The sequence below is a fragment of the Chiloscyllium plagiosum genome, unplaced genomic scaffold (assembly GCF_037043375.1).
Source record: "Chiloscyllium plagiosum isolate Xiang-an unplaced genomic scaffold, Cpla_swu_hap1 HiC_scaffold_14, whole genome shotgun sequence".
Taxonomy (NCBI): domain Eukaryota; kingdom Metazoa; phylum Chordata; class Chondrichthyes; order Orectolobiformes; family Hemiscylliidae; genus Chiloscyllium; species Chiloscyllium plagiosum.
The window spans coordinates 23,366,144-23,386,032 of record NW_028270152.1 but is presented as its reverse complement, the minus strand read 5'-3'; the positions used below and the strand labels follow the sequence as shown (position 1 = coordinate 23,386,032).

The 19,889-nt window shown below is 39.9% G+C and overlaps 1 protein-coding gene across 1 annotated transcript; it reads left to right on the top strand.

Moving 5' to 3' along the window:
• Positions 1-504: 504 nt before the first annotated feature.
• Positions 505-19,036, top strand: arpc4 (actin related protein 2/3 complex, subunit 4). Its single transcript, XM_043707827.2, has 6 exons — positions 505-523; positions 2,351-2,466; positions 2,782-2,893; positions 5,194-5,289; positions 13,937-14,107; positions 17,755-19,036. The coding sequence occupies exons 1-6, from the start codon at positions 521-523 to the stop codon at positions 17,758-17,760; spliced, it is 504 nt and encodes a 167-aa protein (XP_043563762.1). The 5' UTR covers positions 505-520; the 3' UTR covers positions 17,761-19,036.
• The last annotated feature ends 853 nt before the right edge of the window (positions 19,037-19,889 follow it).

The following is a 19,889-nucleotide window of genomic DNA, read 5'->3' as shown; positions in this document are numbered from 1 at the left end:
CTTTTCCGGCGCCTTTGGACCAGCCCAATGTCACAAGCAGAGGAGGGGGGAAGGATATATAATACAACATTCGTTACGTGCTTCTGCTGGAAAAGACCAGCTGTTTAGATCAATAATGTTTCAAATATTTCACTTTATTTGTTTTGCAGCTGCATGTAAATAATATGAAAATAAAATTCATGCTTACGACAAGGTAAATGTTAAAAGTTCACCTAATCCAGGGTGTGTGAAGTCGATACGACTTTGAGGGGTGTAAAATTAACAACTGTGTTCATTTAGGCTGCTTCAAAAGCTTAAGGAACAGGAAATAAAGTTTTATTTGGATAAACAAAGTTAAGCAACTTCTGTCAATGATATCTGATTAGAACTGCAACAAAGAAACGACGATGAAACATTAGAATGAGTGCCTATCGCCCCCTCCTCCACTTCGCAGTGTAGTCATCCTGCAGCGGGTTGGGGAGGGGTGAGCAGAGGCACGGCTGCGCACGCGCCGAGAACGTTTCCGCCTTCCGGGGAGACGATGGTAAGTGAATGGGGGGGGCAGCACGGAGAGGGTCCCTGAATGGGATGGGGGCAAACAGGGCGGTGGGCTCACTCCGGCTGGGAGTACGGACAGGGGTGGCGGGGTAAATAATTGGGAGCTCCGGAGTCAGCCGGAGTAACGGCTTCAAGCGGTATCAAGGCCCCACCCGTTCCCCGAGGACAGGGGAGAGCTCCACACCCAGCGCTTCCTGTCACTGGGCCAGGGCTGAACTGATTGATATCCGGGCTGGGCCGGCTGCTGCACCGCGCTCTCTATATTGAATAGTCGACCGTGGTACTCTTCCTCTGCTTTCCATTAGGAATGCCTTACATACGGCATTCTTTGACCCAGTCGCGCCCCCGCATCCTCCTCAGTGGAGATGAGGAAGGGAAGGCATTGATTGTGGGCCTCTTTCTAGTTTTTGGTACCTGCCAAGTTGCTGATTCCTGATTGCAGCCAGTGTTTCTTGTCCGAGAACTTTTCACTTGGCCACCTTATTCCATGTTCTGACTTAGGGCTGTCAGTGGGGGCTGCATGCCTTGTCAAGGTTGTTTGCGGTTTAGTGTTTGACTCTGCTTCTTTTACAGGATTGTATATAGATGTAAAGTCTGTACTTTCCATGAAACTTGTACGAGGTTGAGGGAGCGCACGCAATAGAAGTTATATATGGCATTATGTTCTGTTACTTTTCAGTTATTACTGTATTCACATAACATGATGCTGCTTTTGGCAAAAATATCTTATTAAAGTTGCATTATAATGAGTTAATTTTCTATTTCAAGTTCTAGGTGTGAATTCCTGAGTAATCAGACAAGTTTCCCATGTGAAGTGCATGCTTTACTTGTGTGGTAGCATGTTCAATTACTAGTGTAGTAATTGAAAAAGTTTCTTTAAATTTCTTTATAGCAGTTTGAGAAGTTGAATTTGATTTTCTTTTTAAAAAAATGGTAATAATGCTTATACTGATTTAAAAAATACTGACTCCATTAGTTCATTAAAGGCCTTTGGGGAAGAACCTGTCACCCAAATTAACATAAAGGAGTTAAAATCATATATGGTCAACAAATAGTAGGATTCAATTTACTTTTGGGTTTTCTCCCATGGTGCTCAGTGTATACCACCATACATGTGTTGACTGTCTTGCTGGTCAGTGTTTTGTGACAGATGAGTTTAAAGTGGAGTGGGTGTGGTATATTTAGCAATTGTGCCTGAACCTAGTTTACAAATAGGTGCTTGCTGTAGATTAACTAGAGCTACTCAAACCACTATTATTTATTTTCTGTGCTTTAACTATGATTAGCTGGCTGTCCAGTATTGCTGTATAGTTTGGTTTACTTAATTTTATTTTTGTTCACCATTACTGATAGTAGATATTGAGTATGGTGCTGGAAAAGCACAGCCAGTCAGGCAACATCCAAGGAGCAGGAGAATTGATGTTTCGGGCATAAGCCCTTCATCAGGAGTGAATGAAGCCTTAATGAAGAGCTTATGCCCAAAATGTTGATTCTCCTGCTTCTCAGATGCTGCCTGACTGGCTATATTTTTCCAGCACCACACTCTTCGATTCTGATCTCCAGCATCTGCAGTCCTCACTTTCTCCTGATAGTAGACTTTGCCCATTAGTTAAAGGGAAATAATGAAATGACATAGTCTACTATCCTGAGAGCTGTCATCCATGACACTATACTTGTTATAACAAATGTTTTGTAATGAAATAAATTTTAATGTACAGATTAAAATGGGATATTTCCAATATGGATGTAGTCCTTGCAATTGCCCAGATGGTCTTCTAAGCTTTATTACTTTGTTTATCTCTCCTTTCAAAAGGCAACACTCCGTCCGTACCTGAATGCAGTCCGTGCCACACTTCAAGCTGCACTCTGCTTGGAAAACTTCTCATCACAAGTTGTGGAGCGCCATAATAAACCTGAAGTGGAAGTGAGGTAGGGCATATTTGGTAGCTAAATATTTGGGTTAATTTTCAGTTTTCACTAAGCATCATCTAGGGAGTTGAGGGGAGCAAGAAAAAATTCAGTATAATTTTCTGACTCTAGGGATAAATTTGAATATGTTTAGTTTTGGATTTTCTGTGGAAAGTGCAACAGAAAGCATATAATCTGTATATAACTTTTAAGATGATTGCTAGCAATGCACTTATATGCAAAACAAATTTAGTGCTGGGGCACTAAATAATTGAAAAGCCCTCGGATGCATTCTAAGTATGGGATAGTAATGCATGTTTTCTTGACCCATGATAGGAGCAGTAAAGAGCTGCTGTTGCAGCCCTTGATCATCAGCAGGAATGAGAAGGAGAAAGTCCTCATTGAGGGCTCAATAAATTCTGTACGAGTCAGCATTGCAATCAAACAGGTCAGTATCTCATTTGGCTTTTAGACTGTATTTGTTGTTAGTAAGATTTGGAATTGGGTATGGGGAAAAAGGAGGAGCATGGTAGATGCTCAATTAATGATCCGGGGCAGGTACAGTGGACTGATTGGCCCCCTTCTGCAACATAACACCTAATCTGTGAAATAACATTTTCCATTCATTTCCTGGAGCAGAATTTTAGGTCAGCTCGTTAGATTAACACACAGATGGGATCCTGGCAAGTAATTCAGAAGAGTTGGGTGGGAGTTAAGGTGGAATTATAAATTAAAACATGAGAACTTGGAAAGCAGAGGAAACACAGGTTTATTAAGAAAGAAATTAGTCCAGCAAGGCCAAATGGAATATATTATTAATGTTAGGATTCATGGAAGTACAGAAGATCTGAGGGATCTTGGCGTGCAATTCCACAGATCCCTGAAGGTAGTAGGGATGGTGGATAAGGCAGACAAGAAGGCATATGCAATACTTTTTAATTAGTCAAGGGATAGAATACAAGTGCAGGGAAGTTATGGTGGAACTCTTTTAAAAAATGCTGGTTAGGCTACAACTGGAGTATGGTGTACAGTTCTGGTGATTAAATTACAGGAAAGATATGATTGCACTAAAGATATCACAGAAGAGATTTACTAGGATGCTTGGTTTTAGCAATAAGGAAAGATTAGACAGGCTAGAATTGGTTTCCTTTTGGAGCAGCAAAGGTTGAAATGGGACCTGAGAAACACAAGATTGAGGGTTGATAGGAAGGCACTTTATTAGTAGATTGGTCAATAACCACAGGAATGTAGATTTTAAGACAAGGCATGGTTAGTAATTTGCAAATGGCACTAAAATAAGCAGTATTATGGACAGTGAGGAGGGTTATTGGAAACTGCGGCAGAACCAAAATCAGCTGGGGAAGTAGGCCAAGAAATGGCAAATGGAATTTACTATTGATAAGTGTGCGCTCTTGCATTTTGGAAAATCAAATCAAGGTAGGAGTTTCATGGTGAATTGCAGGGCCTTAAGTGTAGTTGAACAGAGAGACCTTGGAGTTCAGGTGCATGGTTCTTTGAAAATGGAGTCACAGGTAGACAGGACAGTGAACAAGGCTTTTAGCACACTGACCTTCATCAGTCAGGGCATCAAGTATAGAAGTTAGGATATGTTGCAGTTGTAAAGGACGTTGAGGTCGCACTTGGAGGATTGTGTTCAATTTTGATCACTTTGCTATGAGAAGAATGTTATTAAACTGCAGTGAGTGCAGAAGAAATTTACGAGGATGTAGCCAGGACCCGAAGGTCTGAGTTATAGGGAGATTGGACAAACTAAGTTTTTTTTCTTTTAGAGTGCAGGAGATTGAGGGGGAATCTTATAAAAGTGTATAAGATCATGAGAGGCATCAATAGGGTGAATGCAGTTAGTCTTTTTCCCAGGGTTGAGGATTCGAGGACTAGAGGGGAAAGAATAGAAGGGAACCTGAGTGGCAAATTTGTTTTTACAGAAGTGGTACACATATGGAATTTGCTGTAAGCAGAAGTGGTTAAGTTGGGTACATTAACAACATTTAAAAGGAATTTGTACAAATACATGGATAGGAAAGCTTGAGAAGGATATGGACCAAGTGCAGGGAAATTGGGTGAGTGTAAGTGGACACTTTGGATGGCATGGACCAGTTTGGGCCAAAAGCCTATCTCCATGCCGTAGGACTCTAACTGAGGCAGAATGCTGAGAGGAGAGTTGAAGTTAACGTTTTTTTCATTCAGAACTGTTCCAGGAATCTAAAGCTTACTGCCTGAAATAACATGGAGTCAGAACCTTTCAACATTTTAGTAGTTAGATACTCTCTTGCATTGCCATTACCTCTAGGGCTGTGAGCCAAAAGATGGAAAATGGGTTTAATGTAGTCAGATCTTTGGTGTGTACACAATGGGCCAAATGGCGTCCTGTGATGGTTAACATCTGAGCCGTGGTGGTCAGCGAAAATTGGTTTTATGGAGACAAGGTGTTGATTTTCCAGCCTGTTACGAATGCTTCCTTTTTTTTTGGAGAAAAATATGTCTTTATAAACATGTGGCATATTATTCCTATTTGTTTTAACATACCAGATTTTAACTAGATTTTTGTCCCTTCTGCAGCATCCTACAAAATGTTTTCAGTGGGTATGTTGGTAATTCCACATGTGCTACTGTGTGTGTTTATAAAAACTACCCTCAAAAACATCACTACTTTAAAAGTGTACCTCCAGTCTTTGGCTGTAGAAAGGTTAGAAATTGTACCTGTTCAAGTTTTATTTCCATTTACAGGCCGATGAGATTGAAAAGATCCTTTGTCATAAGTTCATGAGATTTATGATGATGAGAGCAGAGAATTTCTTCATTCTCCGGAGGAAAGCTGTTGAGGTAATACCAATATATAGTTAAATGCAATTAACTGTTTAAGACTTATTTTTGCTGTACTTGTCTTTGATAGTGTTGAGGACCTGAGGGCACTTGGAGTCCACTGATCTGTGGATACCCTGTGTTTGTCTTGTTCTCCATCTGTTCTCAGTGCCTCCCCTGCAGAATATAGTAATATTTTGGGTTGTAAGTTTGCTTGCTGAGCTGATAGATTTGTTCTCAGATGTTTTGTCACCATGCTAGGTAACATCATCAGTGAGCCTCTGATGAAGCGCTGGCGTTCTGTCCCACTTGTTGTTTATTTGTCTTGGTCTGTTGTGGTGAGTGACATCACTTCCAATTCTTTTTCTGAGAGGTTGGTAAATGGGATCCAAATCGATGTTTGTTAATGGAGTTCCAGTTTGAATGCCGGGCCTCTAGAAAGTGTGTGTCTTTGTTTAGCCTGTCCCACGATGGATATATTGTCCCTGTCGAACTGGTCTCCTTGTTCATCTGTGTGTATGAATACTAGTGATAGTTGGTCATGTCTTTTAGTGGCTAGTTGGTGCTCATGTATCCCGGTGGCTAGTTTCCTGCCCATTTGTCCAAAGTAATGTTTCTTGCCGTCTTTGCAGGCTATTTTTGAATATGACATTTGTTTTGCTGGTTGTTGGTACGAGGGTCCTTTAAATTCATCAGGAGCTGTTTATATAGTGATAGGTTTGTCTGGGCTACCATGATGCCAAGGAGCTGGAGTAGTCTGGTCATCATCTCTGAGACGTCTTTAACGTATGGCAGGGTGGCAAGAGACTCTGGGTGTGTTGTTGTCTTGTTTAATCTGTTGTGAAGGAATGAGCGGACTACACTCATCAGGTACCTGTTGTTCCTGAATACTTTGTATAAGTGTTTTTCCTCAGCTTCTTGTAATCCCTGGGTGCTGCAGTGTGTTGGCCCTCATTTACCAACCTCTCAGAAAAAGAACCGGAAGCGATATCACCCACCACAACAGACCAAGACCAATTAATAGCAAGTAGGACACAACATGAGTGCTTCATTGGAGGCTTGCTGATGATGTTACCTAGTATGGTGACAAAATGTCAGAACAAATCTACCAGCTTAGCAAGCAAACTTACAACCTGAACTACAAATCTTCACCAAAATCTTTTCCATGCTTCATTCGGGAGGTCCATGAATGCATCATACTATTTTACTCCATTTAGCATGATTATTTGGTCAAAAATCTAAACTCTAGTTTAATCAAAACATTGTGCGTATTATTGCTTGCAGATCCTCTTTCTTTCAGCCCCTGTTTGAAACTTAAAGAAATTCTATTGTCTTCCCTTGGACAATTCAAGACCCCATTGGTGATGTGTTAAGGTACTGAGAGAAAGGGTGGGCAGGCATGTATCAACAGATTTCAACCAGTCCGCTGGTTTGAAACAGACTTGGGCACCATTCTCTGCCTAGATCATGTCCTATACACTATCAAAGCTTATAATTGAGACATCAAACTTCAATACTTTTATGTTAGATTATGAATGTTGCTGACAAGTGACATTTATAGCCCATCCCTAATTAACCTCAAAGGTGATGAACAGTGTTCTGCTGCTACATTGCAGGTCCTGAAGGTACACCTTTTATCATATCTAAGGAGTTCATGGATTTTATGTAATATATTTCCAAGTCACTGTGACTTAGAGAAGAACTTGTGGCTGGTAGTGTGCCCTTGCACTCGCTGTCCATGGTCATGCGTGAATGGGTTTGTGAATGTTCTTGATGGCCATAAGTTACCATATTACATCTTGTAGACAATGTCAAATGCAACTGCAGCACATCGTTTGTGGAGGCAACAAATATTTGAGGTAGAAGTCTGCTTTGTCCTGGCCTGTGTTGAGTTTGACTATAGCTGAAGCTGTGCAAACCTGTATGAGTGGAAAGTATTCTGTCACTTTCCTGAGTTGTGCCTTGTAAATGGTGAAAGGATTTTAGAGTCAGAATACAAGTAACTCACCTTAGAATTTAGCAGAAGTGCTGAACTTTTAAATTACTTGTGGGATTGGCTGGATCTCTATAGCATACTGCCTTCAATTTAATATTCATTAGTCCTGTGTTGTAGTTTCACCATTATACTTAGATGTATGTAATGCTCCTGTCAAGCTCCCTTAGACTTCTTATTGAACTATCATTGGATTTTTGTCTTCATTTTATTGGTTGAGCAAAAGAATCTGCAAGGCTACAAGGTGACTGATTTTTTTTAGTGGAATTCTTCTGATGGCACCTCATGGATACTCTTGAAATTCAAAATCTGATCAACACTGCATGATTGATGCTTGGGATAGTGATTCTGTGCTGGGAAAAGGGACGTACTATGGGGATTTAACTGTGCCCTGACCAGTATTCTAGCAAGTTGTATAACTAGGGCAGTAGCTTTAAACGAAACAGTGCGGGTAAGGAATCAGGTGATGAAAGATGTGATAAAGAGAAAGGGCAAGGAGCAAGATAGCAATAAGGGACTTAATATATATTGTAGTATATAGTCGGTGTCTTTCAAACAAAAGTGCACCAGCAGATAAATTTATGCTCCACACTTAGTCATAGAGATGTACAGCATAGAAACAGACCCTTCGGTCCAACCCGTCCATGCCGACCAGATATCCCAACCCAATCTAGTCTCACCTTCCAGCACCCGGCCCATATCTCCTCAAACCCTTCCTATTCATATACCCATCGAAATGCCTCTTAAATGTTGCAATTGTACCACCCTCCACCACGTCCTCTGGCAGCTCATTCCATGCACGTACCACCACCCTCTGCGTGAAAAAGTTGCCCCTTAGGTCTCTTTTATATCTTTCCCCTCTTACCCTAAATCTATGCCCCCTAGTTCTGGACTCCCCGTCCCCAGGGAAAAGACTTTGCCTATTTACCCTATCCATGCCCCTGATAATTTTGTAAACCTCTAGAAGGTCACCCCTCAGCCTCCAACGCTCCAGGGAAAACAGCCCCAGCCTGTTCAGCCTCTCCCTATATCTCAAATCCTCCAACCCTGGTAACATCCTTGTAAATCTTTTCTGAACCCTTTCAAGTTTCACAACATATTTCTGATAGGAAGGAGACCAGAATTGCAAGCAATATTCCAACAGTGGCCTAACCATGTCCTGTACAGCCGCAACATGACATCCCAACTCCTGTACTTGATACTCTGACCAATAAAGGAAAGCATACCAAACGCCTTCTTCACTATCCTATCTACCTGCGACTCCACTTTCAAGGAGCTATGAACCTGCACTCCAAGGTCATTGTTCAGCAACACTCCCTAGGACCTTACCCTTAAGTATATAAGTCCTGCTAAGATTTGCTTTCCCAAAATACAGCACCTCACATTTATCTGAATTAAACTCCATCTGCCACTTCTCAGCCCATTGGCTCGTCTGGTCCAGATCCTGTTGTAATCTGAGGTAACCCTCTTCGCTGTCCACTACACCTCCAATTTTGGTGTCTTCTGCAAACTTATTAACTGTACCTCTTATGCTCGCATCCAAATCATTTATGTAAATGACAAAACATAGAGGACCCAGCCTCGATCCTTGTGGCACTCCAGGCCTCCAGTCTGAAAAACAACCCTCCACCACTACCCTCTGTCTTCTACCTTTGAGCCAGTTCTGTATCCAAATGGCTATTTCTCTCTGTATTCCATGAGATCTAACCTTGCTAATCGGTCTCCCATGGGGAACCTTGCCGAATGCCTTACTGAAGTCCATATAGATCACATCGACTGCTCTGCCCTCATCAATCCTCTTTGTTACTTCTTCAAAAAACTCAATCAAGTTTGTGAGACATAATTTCCCATGCACAAAGTCTGACCTTCGAATAGGATAAAAGTCTGGCACAACATCAAGGGCTGAAGGGCCTGTGCTGTGATGTACTGGACTGTTCTATGTTTATAAATGATAGTGTTTAACTCTATCTTAATGCACACAACATTCATTGTATGGTAGATGAATTAATAGTGCAAACAGATATGATCCCTCCTTTCTACTTTACATATGGTACTGGGCAATGACAGAAGGTTAACTAATCTTATAAAGAAGCTTCTAGGGAAGAGTGGCCATCACCTGACAATTTTATGTTGAGTTCAAAAGTAGTACAGTTCAATCTGAGTCTAGAGTCTTGGTGAGGGAAGCTATGTGGGACAATAGATTGTTTTCACTCCTTTTAATATAGTTTCCCAATAATGGGAATCAACCAGCATTTAGGAATTAATAGAGTTGACTACAAATATACATTCTTTTTGAGGTGCAGAAAAACTCAGCAGCAAAAGTGATCCAACCATGGCTGACAAGTTAAAGATTTTATTAAATCAAAGGAAGGGACATACAATTTTTTTTTGGAAACTTTATAAGCCTGAAGATTCAGAGCATTTTTAGATATTAACAAAGGAGGTCCTAGGAACTAAAGTAGAAAATAGAATACGAAAGTAAACTAGCAAGAAATAAAAATTGGCTATAATATCTTCTGTAGGTATGTAAAAGAAAAGGTTAGCAAAGACATCGGTGCAACCACTATAGGGCAGAAACAAAGTTTGTAATGGCGGAGAAGCTAAACAAATACTTTGTCTTCATGGAGGAAGATACAAAAAACTTCATGGAAATACTAGAGAAGCAAGAAGCAAGCTACTAGTGAGATTGTGGAACTGAAGTTAATATCAGTATATTTTAAAAACAAAAAGTACTGCGAGAAAGTGGGACTGAAATTTGATTAATCCCCTTGATCTGACGTTCTGCATCCCAATGTGTTGCTGTAGAAGTGGTGGATATGTTGGTCATCTTGCAATATTCTGCAAATTGGAAAGTAGCAAACGTAGGAAGTAGGCAGGAGAAAAGAAAACTAGGATCAATGGACCTGTTAGTCTGACATCACTCGTAAGGCTAGAATCTTATTACAAGGATGTGATAACTAGGCACTTAAACCAAAAAAAAAGGGTCAGACTGGACAAAATCAATATGAATATCTGTTGGAGTTTTTGAGGATGTAACTGAAGAATGGGTAATGTGAAACCAGTGTATGGGGTGTACTTTTTATTTTCAAGGCTTTCAATGACTTACCACACTAGAGGTTAAGCAAAATAAACCAAATGAGTCATTTTTAGCTTAGACAATGACTTGCAGCATACTGCAATGATGAATGCTTAGGCTCTAGCTCTTTACAATCCATATCAGTTATTTGAATGTGGGGAACAAATGTAATATTTCTAGTTCATTTGTTTTTAAAAAAAAAAAGCAAGATGAAAATGTGAATTGAGGATTCAAGAGTTTAGACAGATTGAGTGGGCAAGACCTAGCAAATGGAATATAATGTGGATAAGTGGTCATAAGTGGTAAGTGCAGAACATTTCTGAGGTGGTGAGATTGGGAAATATATCCAAAGAGACCTTGGCTCATGAGTTACAGTGCTGATATAAAAATGCAATAAGCAATTAGGAAAGTATTTTGGCCTTTAATACAAATTAATTTGAGTATAAGAATAGAGATATGTTGCTGTAGTTATGTCGTACCTTGTTGAGACTGCACCTGGTCTATAGTATAGATTTATTGTATGTATTGTATGTTTTTATCTCTTTACCTAATAAAGGACCTACTTTCCATTGAACTGTGACAGACTTTCACCAATTGAGATCCTGGGATGGTGGGATTATCTGGTAATGATCGTTTGTGGAGTCTGTGCCTGCATTGTCTAGAATTTAGATGGATGAGAGATGATCTCAAAGGCTGTAGCAGTGCTTGACAAGGTAACTGCAGGATGCATGTTTATCTTGGTTGGGGGGGGTGGGTATGGAATTTGCAGGTTCAAGAACAGTCTCAGAATAAAAGCTAGGCTATTTAGGCCTGAGCTGGGAAGTAAATTATTCCCTTGGTGGTGAAGCTTGGGAATTCTCTAACCCATAGAGGTGTGAGAGCTCAGTCACTGAGTATGTTCAAAGCAGTGATTGATAAATTTCCAAATATTAAATCCATTCAGGGAAATAGACATACTACAGGGAAAAATGGCTTACAGATAGAAGATAAGCCAGGATTTAGGTGAATAATGGAGCAAACTATTTCAATCCTATTTCATTTGATCCCATCCTCCAGGTGAAGGCAGTTTTTTTTTGTCTCCACAAAGGTTGCACAGTAGTCAATTGTGGAGATGCCTCTAAAATAGTCAGGGTCACTTCAGGCTCAGTTATATCCTTTGAAGAAACAAGTTCAGTCAGTTGTTACAAAGCTATTCTTCATGATGGATATTGAAGTCCCCCACCCAGAATATATTCTGTGTTCTATTTACTCTCTCGTGTTTCTTTCAAGTAGCATTCAATATTATGCCTATGATGTACTGCTCCTCTAACAATGACAGACATTTAAGGGGATATTCAATTCCTTCCAACTAAACTACATTCCACTGAGGAGGCAAGATTGTAAGGGAGGAAAAAAAACATCCAGGACTAAGCAAGGAAGTTAATCATAGTGTAAAGGTAAAAACTAAGGTATACCATATCCGCAAGCATCAGTGGCAGGCTGGAGGATTGGGAAACTTTTAAAGGCCAACAAAGGGTTGCTAAAAGAAACTAATAAAAAGAGCACAGGTTAATTAGGAAAGAAGGCTAGCACAAAATATAAAATTAAAATATAACAGCAAAAGCTTCTGTAAGTATGTATAAAGGAAGAGTGGCTAAAATGAATGTTGGTCCCTTGGAGGGTGAGACTGGGAGGTTCAAAATTGGGAACATAAAAACAGACACAATTGATATTTTGCCTTACTTTTCATGCTGGAGGATGCTGAAATAATTTCACTAGTAACGGGTAATGCAGAGTTTATATAAAAGGGGGAATACAAAACAATTACCATCAACGGGGGAAAAAATACTGAATAAAACTAGGAGTAAAGTTTGAGAGAAGATTTGTAGCTCGGGTGCTCGTTGTTGTGGTTCTGTTCGCCGAGCTGGAAGTTTTTGTTGCAAACGTTTCGTCCCCTGTCTAGGTGGCATCCTCAGTGCTTGGGAGCCTCCTGTGAAGCGCTTCTGTGGTGTTTCCTCCGGCATTTATAGTGGCCTGTCCCTGCCACTTCCGGTTGTCAGTTTCAGCTTTCCGCTGTAGTGGCTGGTATATTGGGTCCAGATCTATGTGTTTGTTGATGGAGTTTGTGGATGAGTGCCAAGCTTCTAGGAATTCCCTGGCTGTTCTTTGTTTCGCTTGCCCTATAATGGTATTGTCCCAGTCAAATTCATGTTTCTTGTCGTCTGCGTGTGTGGCTACTAGGGATAGCTGGTCGTGTCGTTTCGTGGCTAGTTGATGTTGGTGGATGCGGATCGTTAGCTGTCTTCCTGTTTGTCCTATATAGTGTTTTGTGCAGTCCTTGCATGGGATTTTGTACACTACGTTAGTTTTGCTCATGTTGGGTATCGGGTCCTTCGTTCTGGTGAGTTGTTGTCTGAGAGTGGCTGTTGGTTTGTGTGCTGTTATAAGTCCTAGTGGTCGCAGTACTAAAAAGTTCATGCAGGTAAAGCTGGGCAAACGGAATTTGGCATTTATTGTTAAAGGAACAGAGTATAAAAGCAGGGAAGTGTTGTTGCAGTTGTACAAGGCATTGGTGAGACAACATCCAGAGTACCGTGTACAGTTTTGGACACGTAACTGCATTGGAGCCAAGTTCAGAAAAGGTTCACGAGATTGACTTCAGTGAAAGGCTTGTCTTATGAGAGATTGAGTAGTTCAGGTCTATACTTGAGTTTAGAAAGATGAGAGGAAATCTAATTGAGCTATGTAGGATGGTAAAGGAAAGTCAATGTAGAGCAGATATTTCCCCTTGAGGAGCAATCTAGAACAACAGTTAATTTTAGGCTAAGGAGTGGCAGATTTAAAATGGAAATGAGGAAAGGATCACAAATATGTGGACTTTGCTATCCTTGAGTACAGCGGATGTTGGGACAGCAAGTAAATTTTATTTAAGGTGGTGATAAACAGATTCTTAATTAGTAATGGGCTAAAGGAGAATGTGGAGTTGAGATTAAGATGAGATCAGCCATGATCATATTAAATGGCAGAGCAGTTTCAAGGGGCTGAATTGCCTACTCCTGCTCCAAGTTCTTAAGTTCTTAATTGATGGAGGAAGGCAGGAGTTTTGCTTGCATATTTTTCATGACATGTCATTTGACTTCATTAGGTCTCGTGTCAGTGCTGAGCTTGAAACACTTCACTATCTTAATGGGATAGTAGAATGTGGTCTTTACATATGTCACAATTGTGAGTAACAAATACTGAAGATTAATTTGTCTTTTTTAGCATGTGAAGCTGAATGTTTCTTATTGAATATATGGGTGATGCAACTAGGTTGTGCTACAAGTTCTCCTCTTTTGAATGTGGTTTTGAACCCAGCCTCCGTGAAATGAAGTCTCATCTTGATCAGAATGAGATTCACCAAAGGCTTTGCAAGATTAATGGCAGAAATGTATCAAGATAGGAAATTTCTGGAGCCCAGCTCAAATTTAATGTTTAAATTGTGTGAAAATATGTCAAGGGAAGTCACCAATTATTTTTTGTTTTGTAACCATCCTGTCCCCTTTGAATTGCTGGAGAAAGTTGAATATGTCACTGTCTTTAATAAATACTGTCTCTGTCTGTTCTATCTTTCCTGACAGGGCTATGACATCAGTTTCCTGATCACCAACTTCCATACTGAACAAATGTACAAACATAAACTGGTTGACTTTGTCATTCATTTCATGGAGGAGATTGACAAGGAAGTCAGCGAAATGAAACTGTCATTAAATGCCAGAGCTCGCATTGTTGCAGAAGAGTTCCTCAAAAATGTGAGTCTTTCCTGTCTTTCCCGTCTTTCCCCATCTAAACCAGCAAATTTTATAGGATAGTATTTGCCTGCTTTCTATGGTTGTGTTACACAAATTACAAAAGCTGGAAAACTGTGACTTAATTGCTCCCTGGTGTGTAGTTGCTAGGTCTGTCAACATTGCATAAGTTATCTCGATTCAGTAGTTTTTGCGAAGACCTTATTTTGCAGTTGGTGGTTTTTGTTTCTTGGTAAATGAGTTCCTCAAATGTGTTTGACTTCTCGTTTTAGATGAACATTTTTCAAGCATCACTACTTTTATTCTGTGCGGTGACTTCATTAAAACGGAAGTGTGCTGAACTAGCCCAATGACTCCAGCTTTTATTTGTTCTGGATATGGACGTCACAGGCCATATTCATTACCTTTCACAAGTTACTGAAAAATTCTCAAAAAGCTGTTGAGGCTAGGACAGTTATTGTACAAACAGAATTAGGAGCAGGAATAGGGCACTTAGTCCTTCGAGCCTGCTCTGCATTCAACAGATATTGGATGTTACAAACCAGAGTTTTGTTTTGGCAAGGGTACTGAGAGATTAGGACCCAAATCAGGAAATGGAGTTTCAGTATAGATTTGCTAAGATTTAATTAAATAGAATAGATTAGATTAGATTAGATTAGATTAGATTAGATTACTTACAGTGTGGAAACAGGCCCTTCGGCCCAACAAGTCCACACCGACCCGCCGAAGCGCAACCCACCCATACCCCTACATTTACCCCTTTAACCTAACACTGGGCAATTTAGCATGGCCAATTCACCTGACCCGCACATCTTTTGGACTGTGGGAGGAAACCGGAGCACCCGGAGGAAACCCACGCAGACACGGGGAGAATGTGCAAACTCCACACAGTCAGTCGCCTGAGTCGGGAAATGAACCCGGGTCTCTGGCGCTGTGAGACAGCAGTGCTAACCACTGTGCCACCATGCCGCCCACAATAGGCTTAAGTTGAATCGCCGCCTCCTATTCCCAAGTCAGAACGGTGGGAGATTTGAAGATGGTATTCTAACTTCACTACTGGCATTGTCTTTTTGCTCGTCACCTGTGGTGAAAGTGTTGAATATTGACATGTTCATAGGGTTGTTAATTTAGCAAACCGTTTTGGATGGCTTCAAGCAGTTTGATTGATGTTGCAGCTGAACCCAGTCAAGCAAATGATTGTGGGTGGCACAGTGGCACAGTGGTTAGCACTGCTGCCTCACAGCGCCGGAGACCCGGGTTCATTTCCCGATTTAGGCGACTGACTGTGTGGAGTTTGCACGTTCTCCCCGTGTCTGCGTGGGTTTCCTCCGGGTGCTCCGGTTTCCTCCCACAGTCCAAAGATGTGCAGGTCAGGTGAATTGGCCATGCTAAATTGCCCTTAGTGTTAGGTAATAAGGGGTAAATGTAGGGGTATGGGTGGGTTGCGCTTCGGCGGGTCGGTGTGGACTTGTTGGGCCGAAGGGCCTGTTTCCACACTGTAAGTAATCTAATCTAATCTACATTTTCATATACTTCTAACTTTTATTATGACTACATCAAGTGTGATATCAGTGATTCATAAACTGCAAATTTATATAGCTCACTTAGACATCTTTTAGATTTTCAATTTCAAATAACTAGCAACGCTTTAGTCTTAAATAGAAGTTGCTTCATTACCCAACGATTGACAGCTACTCAGTTATTGAAATGAGACTTACATGCAAAAACAAGGATTTAAAGTAGGTATGAATAGAAGATACTTTTAAAAATGAAAGTTGTTAAATCTATTATTACAGATTGTAATATGCGTGTAAATTATTTTTCAAAGGTGAAAGAGTTTGCAAGCATTGAACCCTGACTAACTTTTCAATTAGTTTTGTAGTTGAATAGCTGGAGATTTCTCCCACAGATCAGAGTTTCTGGGATGAAGATTTCTTGTTTCATTTTTATAGCACTGCAGGTTCAGTACAGCAGTCGTTCAGCTAGGTTTCCTTTCCCTGACTCTGAGAACATTACTTCCCTCTCTCTGCCCGCCTCCCACTCCTCTCTCTCGGTACTATTTGGAGTTATATTTAAAATGGTGTCTCAAAGCCTGTCTTATACATTAAACTTCAAGATCACTGCTATATTAACTTTTAATATTTCACTTTTCCAAACAGCAAAAGGACTATGGTGGAATTTCCCATGGATATTCTTCCAGTTTCGTGTATTCTTCAGGATCTTTGAATTCTTAAACCTTTAAGAGCTCATTTGTGTCATTCAGGGGTTAAACAAATCCTAAATGTCTTCCTTTTGTAGCTGATGCTGAGAGAACACATGAGCTTCTCTGTTTTAACTGGCTGTCGTGAATTAACGAGACAGCAGTGTGATTTTTGTTCAGCTTAAAAATCCGAGCTAATTCCAAGGCATGGTATAAATAGTATCAGAAAAAAATGCTGCTTCTGGAAATTGGTGACCAGCACAAAGCATATATTGAATGCAAGACCTGCTTTTAGCATATCTCGGATAATGAAAAATCTTGCGGCCTGTAATCATTGTGTTGACCGGTGTGTCTTTTACTTGGTCTGTCAATTTCAGTCGCCTTTCAAATTTAATTTGATTCTGTGTTGCTTAATATTATTTCAGTCATGTTGCTGTCATTTCGCTTTGAGTTTGCAATTCTTATTTTCTGGCAATCACTTCCAATAATAAAGAATGTTTGTTTGGTAAGGGTTCCAGACAGGGTTGTGAGGACGTTTCAGGCTGCTAGTCCAAGAATGCATGTGACCAGGATTTTGATAGCCGCTTGAAGCATATGGTGATCCAAACAGCTCTGTCCCATCTTTCTCCACAACCTGTTAATTTCACACCCATTGTTTTCACTGGTTCATCTGCTCCAAAAACCTACTCTTCCTTGACCTATCTCCATTTTCAGTTACACTTATGTATTGCACCTTTGTGCTCTTGTGATATCCTTTCCAATGCTGTATTCCAATCTACTTGCCCATCTCCCGTCAATTCTGTTCACCTTTTGCAAAAGTTTCTCCTTGGCCATTTCTCCTGTCCTTCTCTATTCCTCTTCCTCTTGTCTTTTTCTCATCCGCTCCCTCAATCCTTTCTGTCATTCTTCCCACCTTGGTTTCCCTTGCTCCTGACTATAATTCTGTGTTCCTTTTCCTTTCTCCATACCTTGGAGCCTCCATTTCCAGTACTTTTATCTCACTTTCTCTTTCCCTGTTGTTTCCCATTTTTCTCCCTAATTTGCTGCATGCTCTATGCTTAAGATCCAATGGAGATAAAATTGTTTCAAGGAGAAAAGCATTCAAAATTATAGGACGCCAGGAAGTTGTGGAATCCAACTTGTAGCTAATTCCTGTTTGCAGCTATGCCTCTTGAGGAAAGCCAGGTGTCCTTTCTAATCATTGAGGATTAAGTTCTGCAAAAGTCTTGGTTCACACGTCAATTGCATATAGTTTGTTGCCTTCAACCTGATCTGAAATACTAAGTTTCCTTCTTTTCATGGTTCTGGTGAGTAGGAAATATGTTATAAAGCAGATATGTGACAAATAAAAGTGGCAGTACCTGGTACTGAAAGTATTTTCCACTAAGCACATTTCCATGGTCATAAGAAGTATTCTGAATGTAATAACAATTTATTTTTGTTTTTGCAGTTCTGATACTGGGTCATTTGCTGTCATCTAACAAGACCAAGGTTACGCAAAACCGTGTGAAACTGCACTGCTGGAAGGAAGCTTGGGGTGGGGGTGGGTGTAATCATCTGCTGAAAGGGGACACATACAATAAACTGACCAGCCTGCTGGTAAAGGTTTGTACATAACTCAACCAGACTGCTGGCTTTAGTATTATTGGATCATTTTTCAACTGATACTGTATTTACACAGCAATTCCTGCTGTCATTGGGCCTTTCATAAATTGAAGGGACTAAGTTAATGCATTTGTATTTTGAAAAATAAAACAAAATTTCATTCGTAGTTTGTGTCAAAGCCTCTCTGACTTTACTCCTTAATCCACATCTTTAAAATGACGGTACACTTATAGGTTTAAGGCAGTAAATAGATGCAATAAACCCTGTCAATGACCATCCAGAATCCCTTTTAATACTGGAAAGCGTGAAACAAAAAGCAAAATATTGCAGATGCTGGAAATCTGAAGTAGCGAGTGCTGGAAACACTCAGCCAGTCAGGCAGTATCTGTAGGAAGAGAAATGAGATTAACCGATCTGGATAATGACAAAACTAACAACTGATCAGACCTAAAACATTTACCTTACCTTCTCCACGTAGATTGACCAGCCAAGTGTTTCCAGTGTTTTTCTGGACTCTACTGGTGCTTGCTATCTGTCCCTAATTATTCTCTAGTTTAAAACAATAGTGCTGAAATAATTCATTTGTATGCTTCCATTGTATGTCAATTAGGCAGGAAAGTCCACATTCTTAGTCTTGCATTCTGTTTTTATTCCATTAATTGTATACTAATGTTTTTAATTGAACTAAAATTATTGTAACTTTGGGATCACATTATGGATTTTGTTATAACATAAATGGATAGAGGTTTTGTTGCTTCTGTGACTTTTTATTGCAGCAGTTGATGGACAGTCACTGGCACAGGTTTCATTGTAATTGTGAAAAGGCATTTCAAACTTATATTGATCCAGGACTGAACTCTGGCATTGAATGGTCACATTGCCATCTGTACTACTGCTCTTTACATTGGTCAACAGGGTGCTTTTAAAAATACAAATGTACTAGGGCAGCACATTTAAGTAGGTTGGAGGCTATCCCGTATACTTGGTAAGTTCCCTGTTTCAACTGAGTTGTTTAAAAAATTGAATGGGAATAATTAAACCTACATATGTTAATCTTATTGCTGTAATGCCACTAATATGTAATGCCTTATGCTTTTCAATATTAAAAACTTTTTGCATTTCATCTGCCTAGTTGTCATCTCCTGTGGATTGTTTTGACTTCGTATTTCTTTGCTTTAAATAGATTTGTTTACCATGCAACTTTAAATCCTCAACCTTGCATGAATTTTGATGATTTCATTAGTTTTGTTTGTTGCTTCTGTAATATGCTTTGGGATATTTTTCCAAAAGGAGCTTTACAAATGCAAGTTATCATAAATTGTGAACAGCGGTGGACCCAGCACTAATTCCTGGAGTACAGTTTTGCCCACTTTTGTCTGTTTAGCATTTAGCTTTTGAATAGCACGTTTTTTTTTTGGTCACTTGGTCAATTGTCCATTTTTTTGTTTCAACCCCAAAAGTGTTCATTTTGGAATAAGGCTGTTTTGAGTCTTATGTCCTTTTACTAGTCGTAACTATGCTGTTGAGTTTCATTTAAAATTGAAATAATATTTTTGAATATTTTGTTAAATCAGATTAGCTTTGAAGCCTTTCAATTATTTCCTTTGATTTCCTATAAACTGTATTTGTGCAGCAATTAATCATTTAACAAAGATTGATGTCCTCCAGTTTTTCTTCACTGATCATTGACTAATTTTTGGTAATTGCTAGCTCACCAGTAATGAACTAGTGTATATTAAAAGATAAGACAAGGCAGTACAAGAAGAAAGAAATTGAATATGAGCAAACAGTTGCAGTAAGTACTGGAATAGATCAGGCTGTAACAAGGTGGTATCTGTGCCAAGTGGTTTGCAATTAACTTATTTGTAAAATTGCAGTATTGAATCTAATCATTCCTGCACACAAGTTTCATATCAGGTAAAAATCACATGTAAGCTTTTAATTTTAAATAAATTAATTGCACAGGTAAACAAGTCTTGG

Bases quoted from the DNA above. Each gene is read 5' to 3' on its own strand.
- arpc4 (XM_043707827.2), top strand. The intron at 2,467-2,781 runs GTAGGGCATATT...GACCCATGATAG, and splicing joins AAACCTGAAGTGGAAGTGAG to GAGCAGTAAAGAGCTGCTGT. The intron at 5,290-13,936 runs GTAATACCAATA...CTTTCCTGACAG, and splicing joins TCCGGAGGAAAGCTGTTGAG to GGCTATGACATCAGTTTCCT.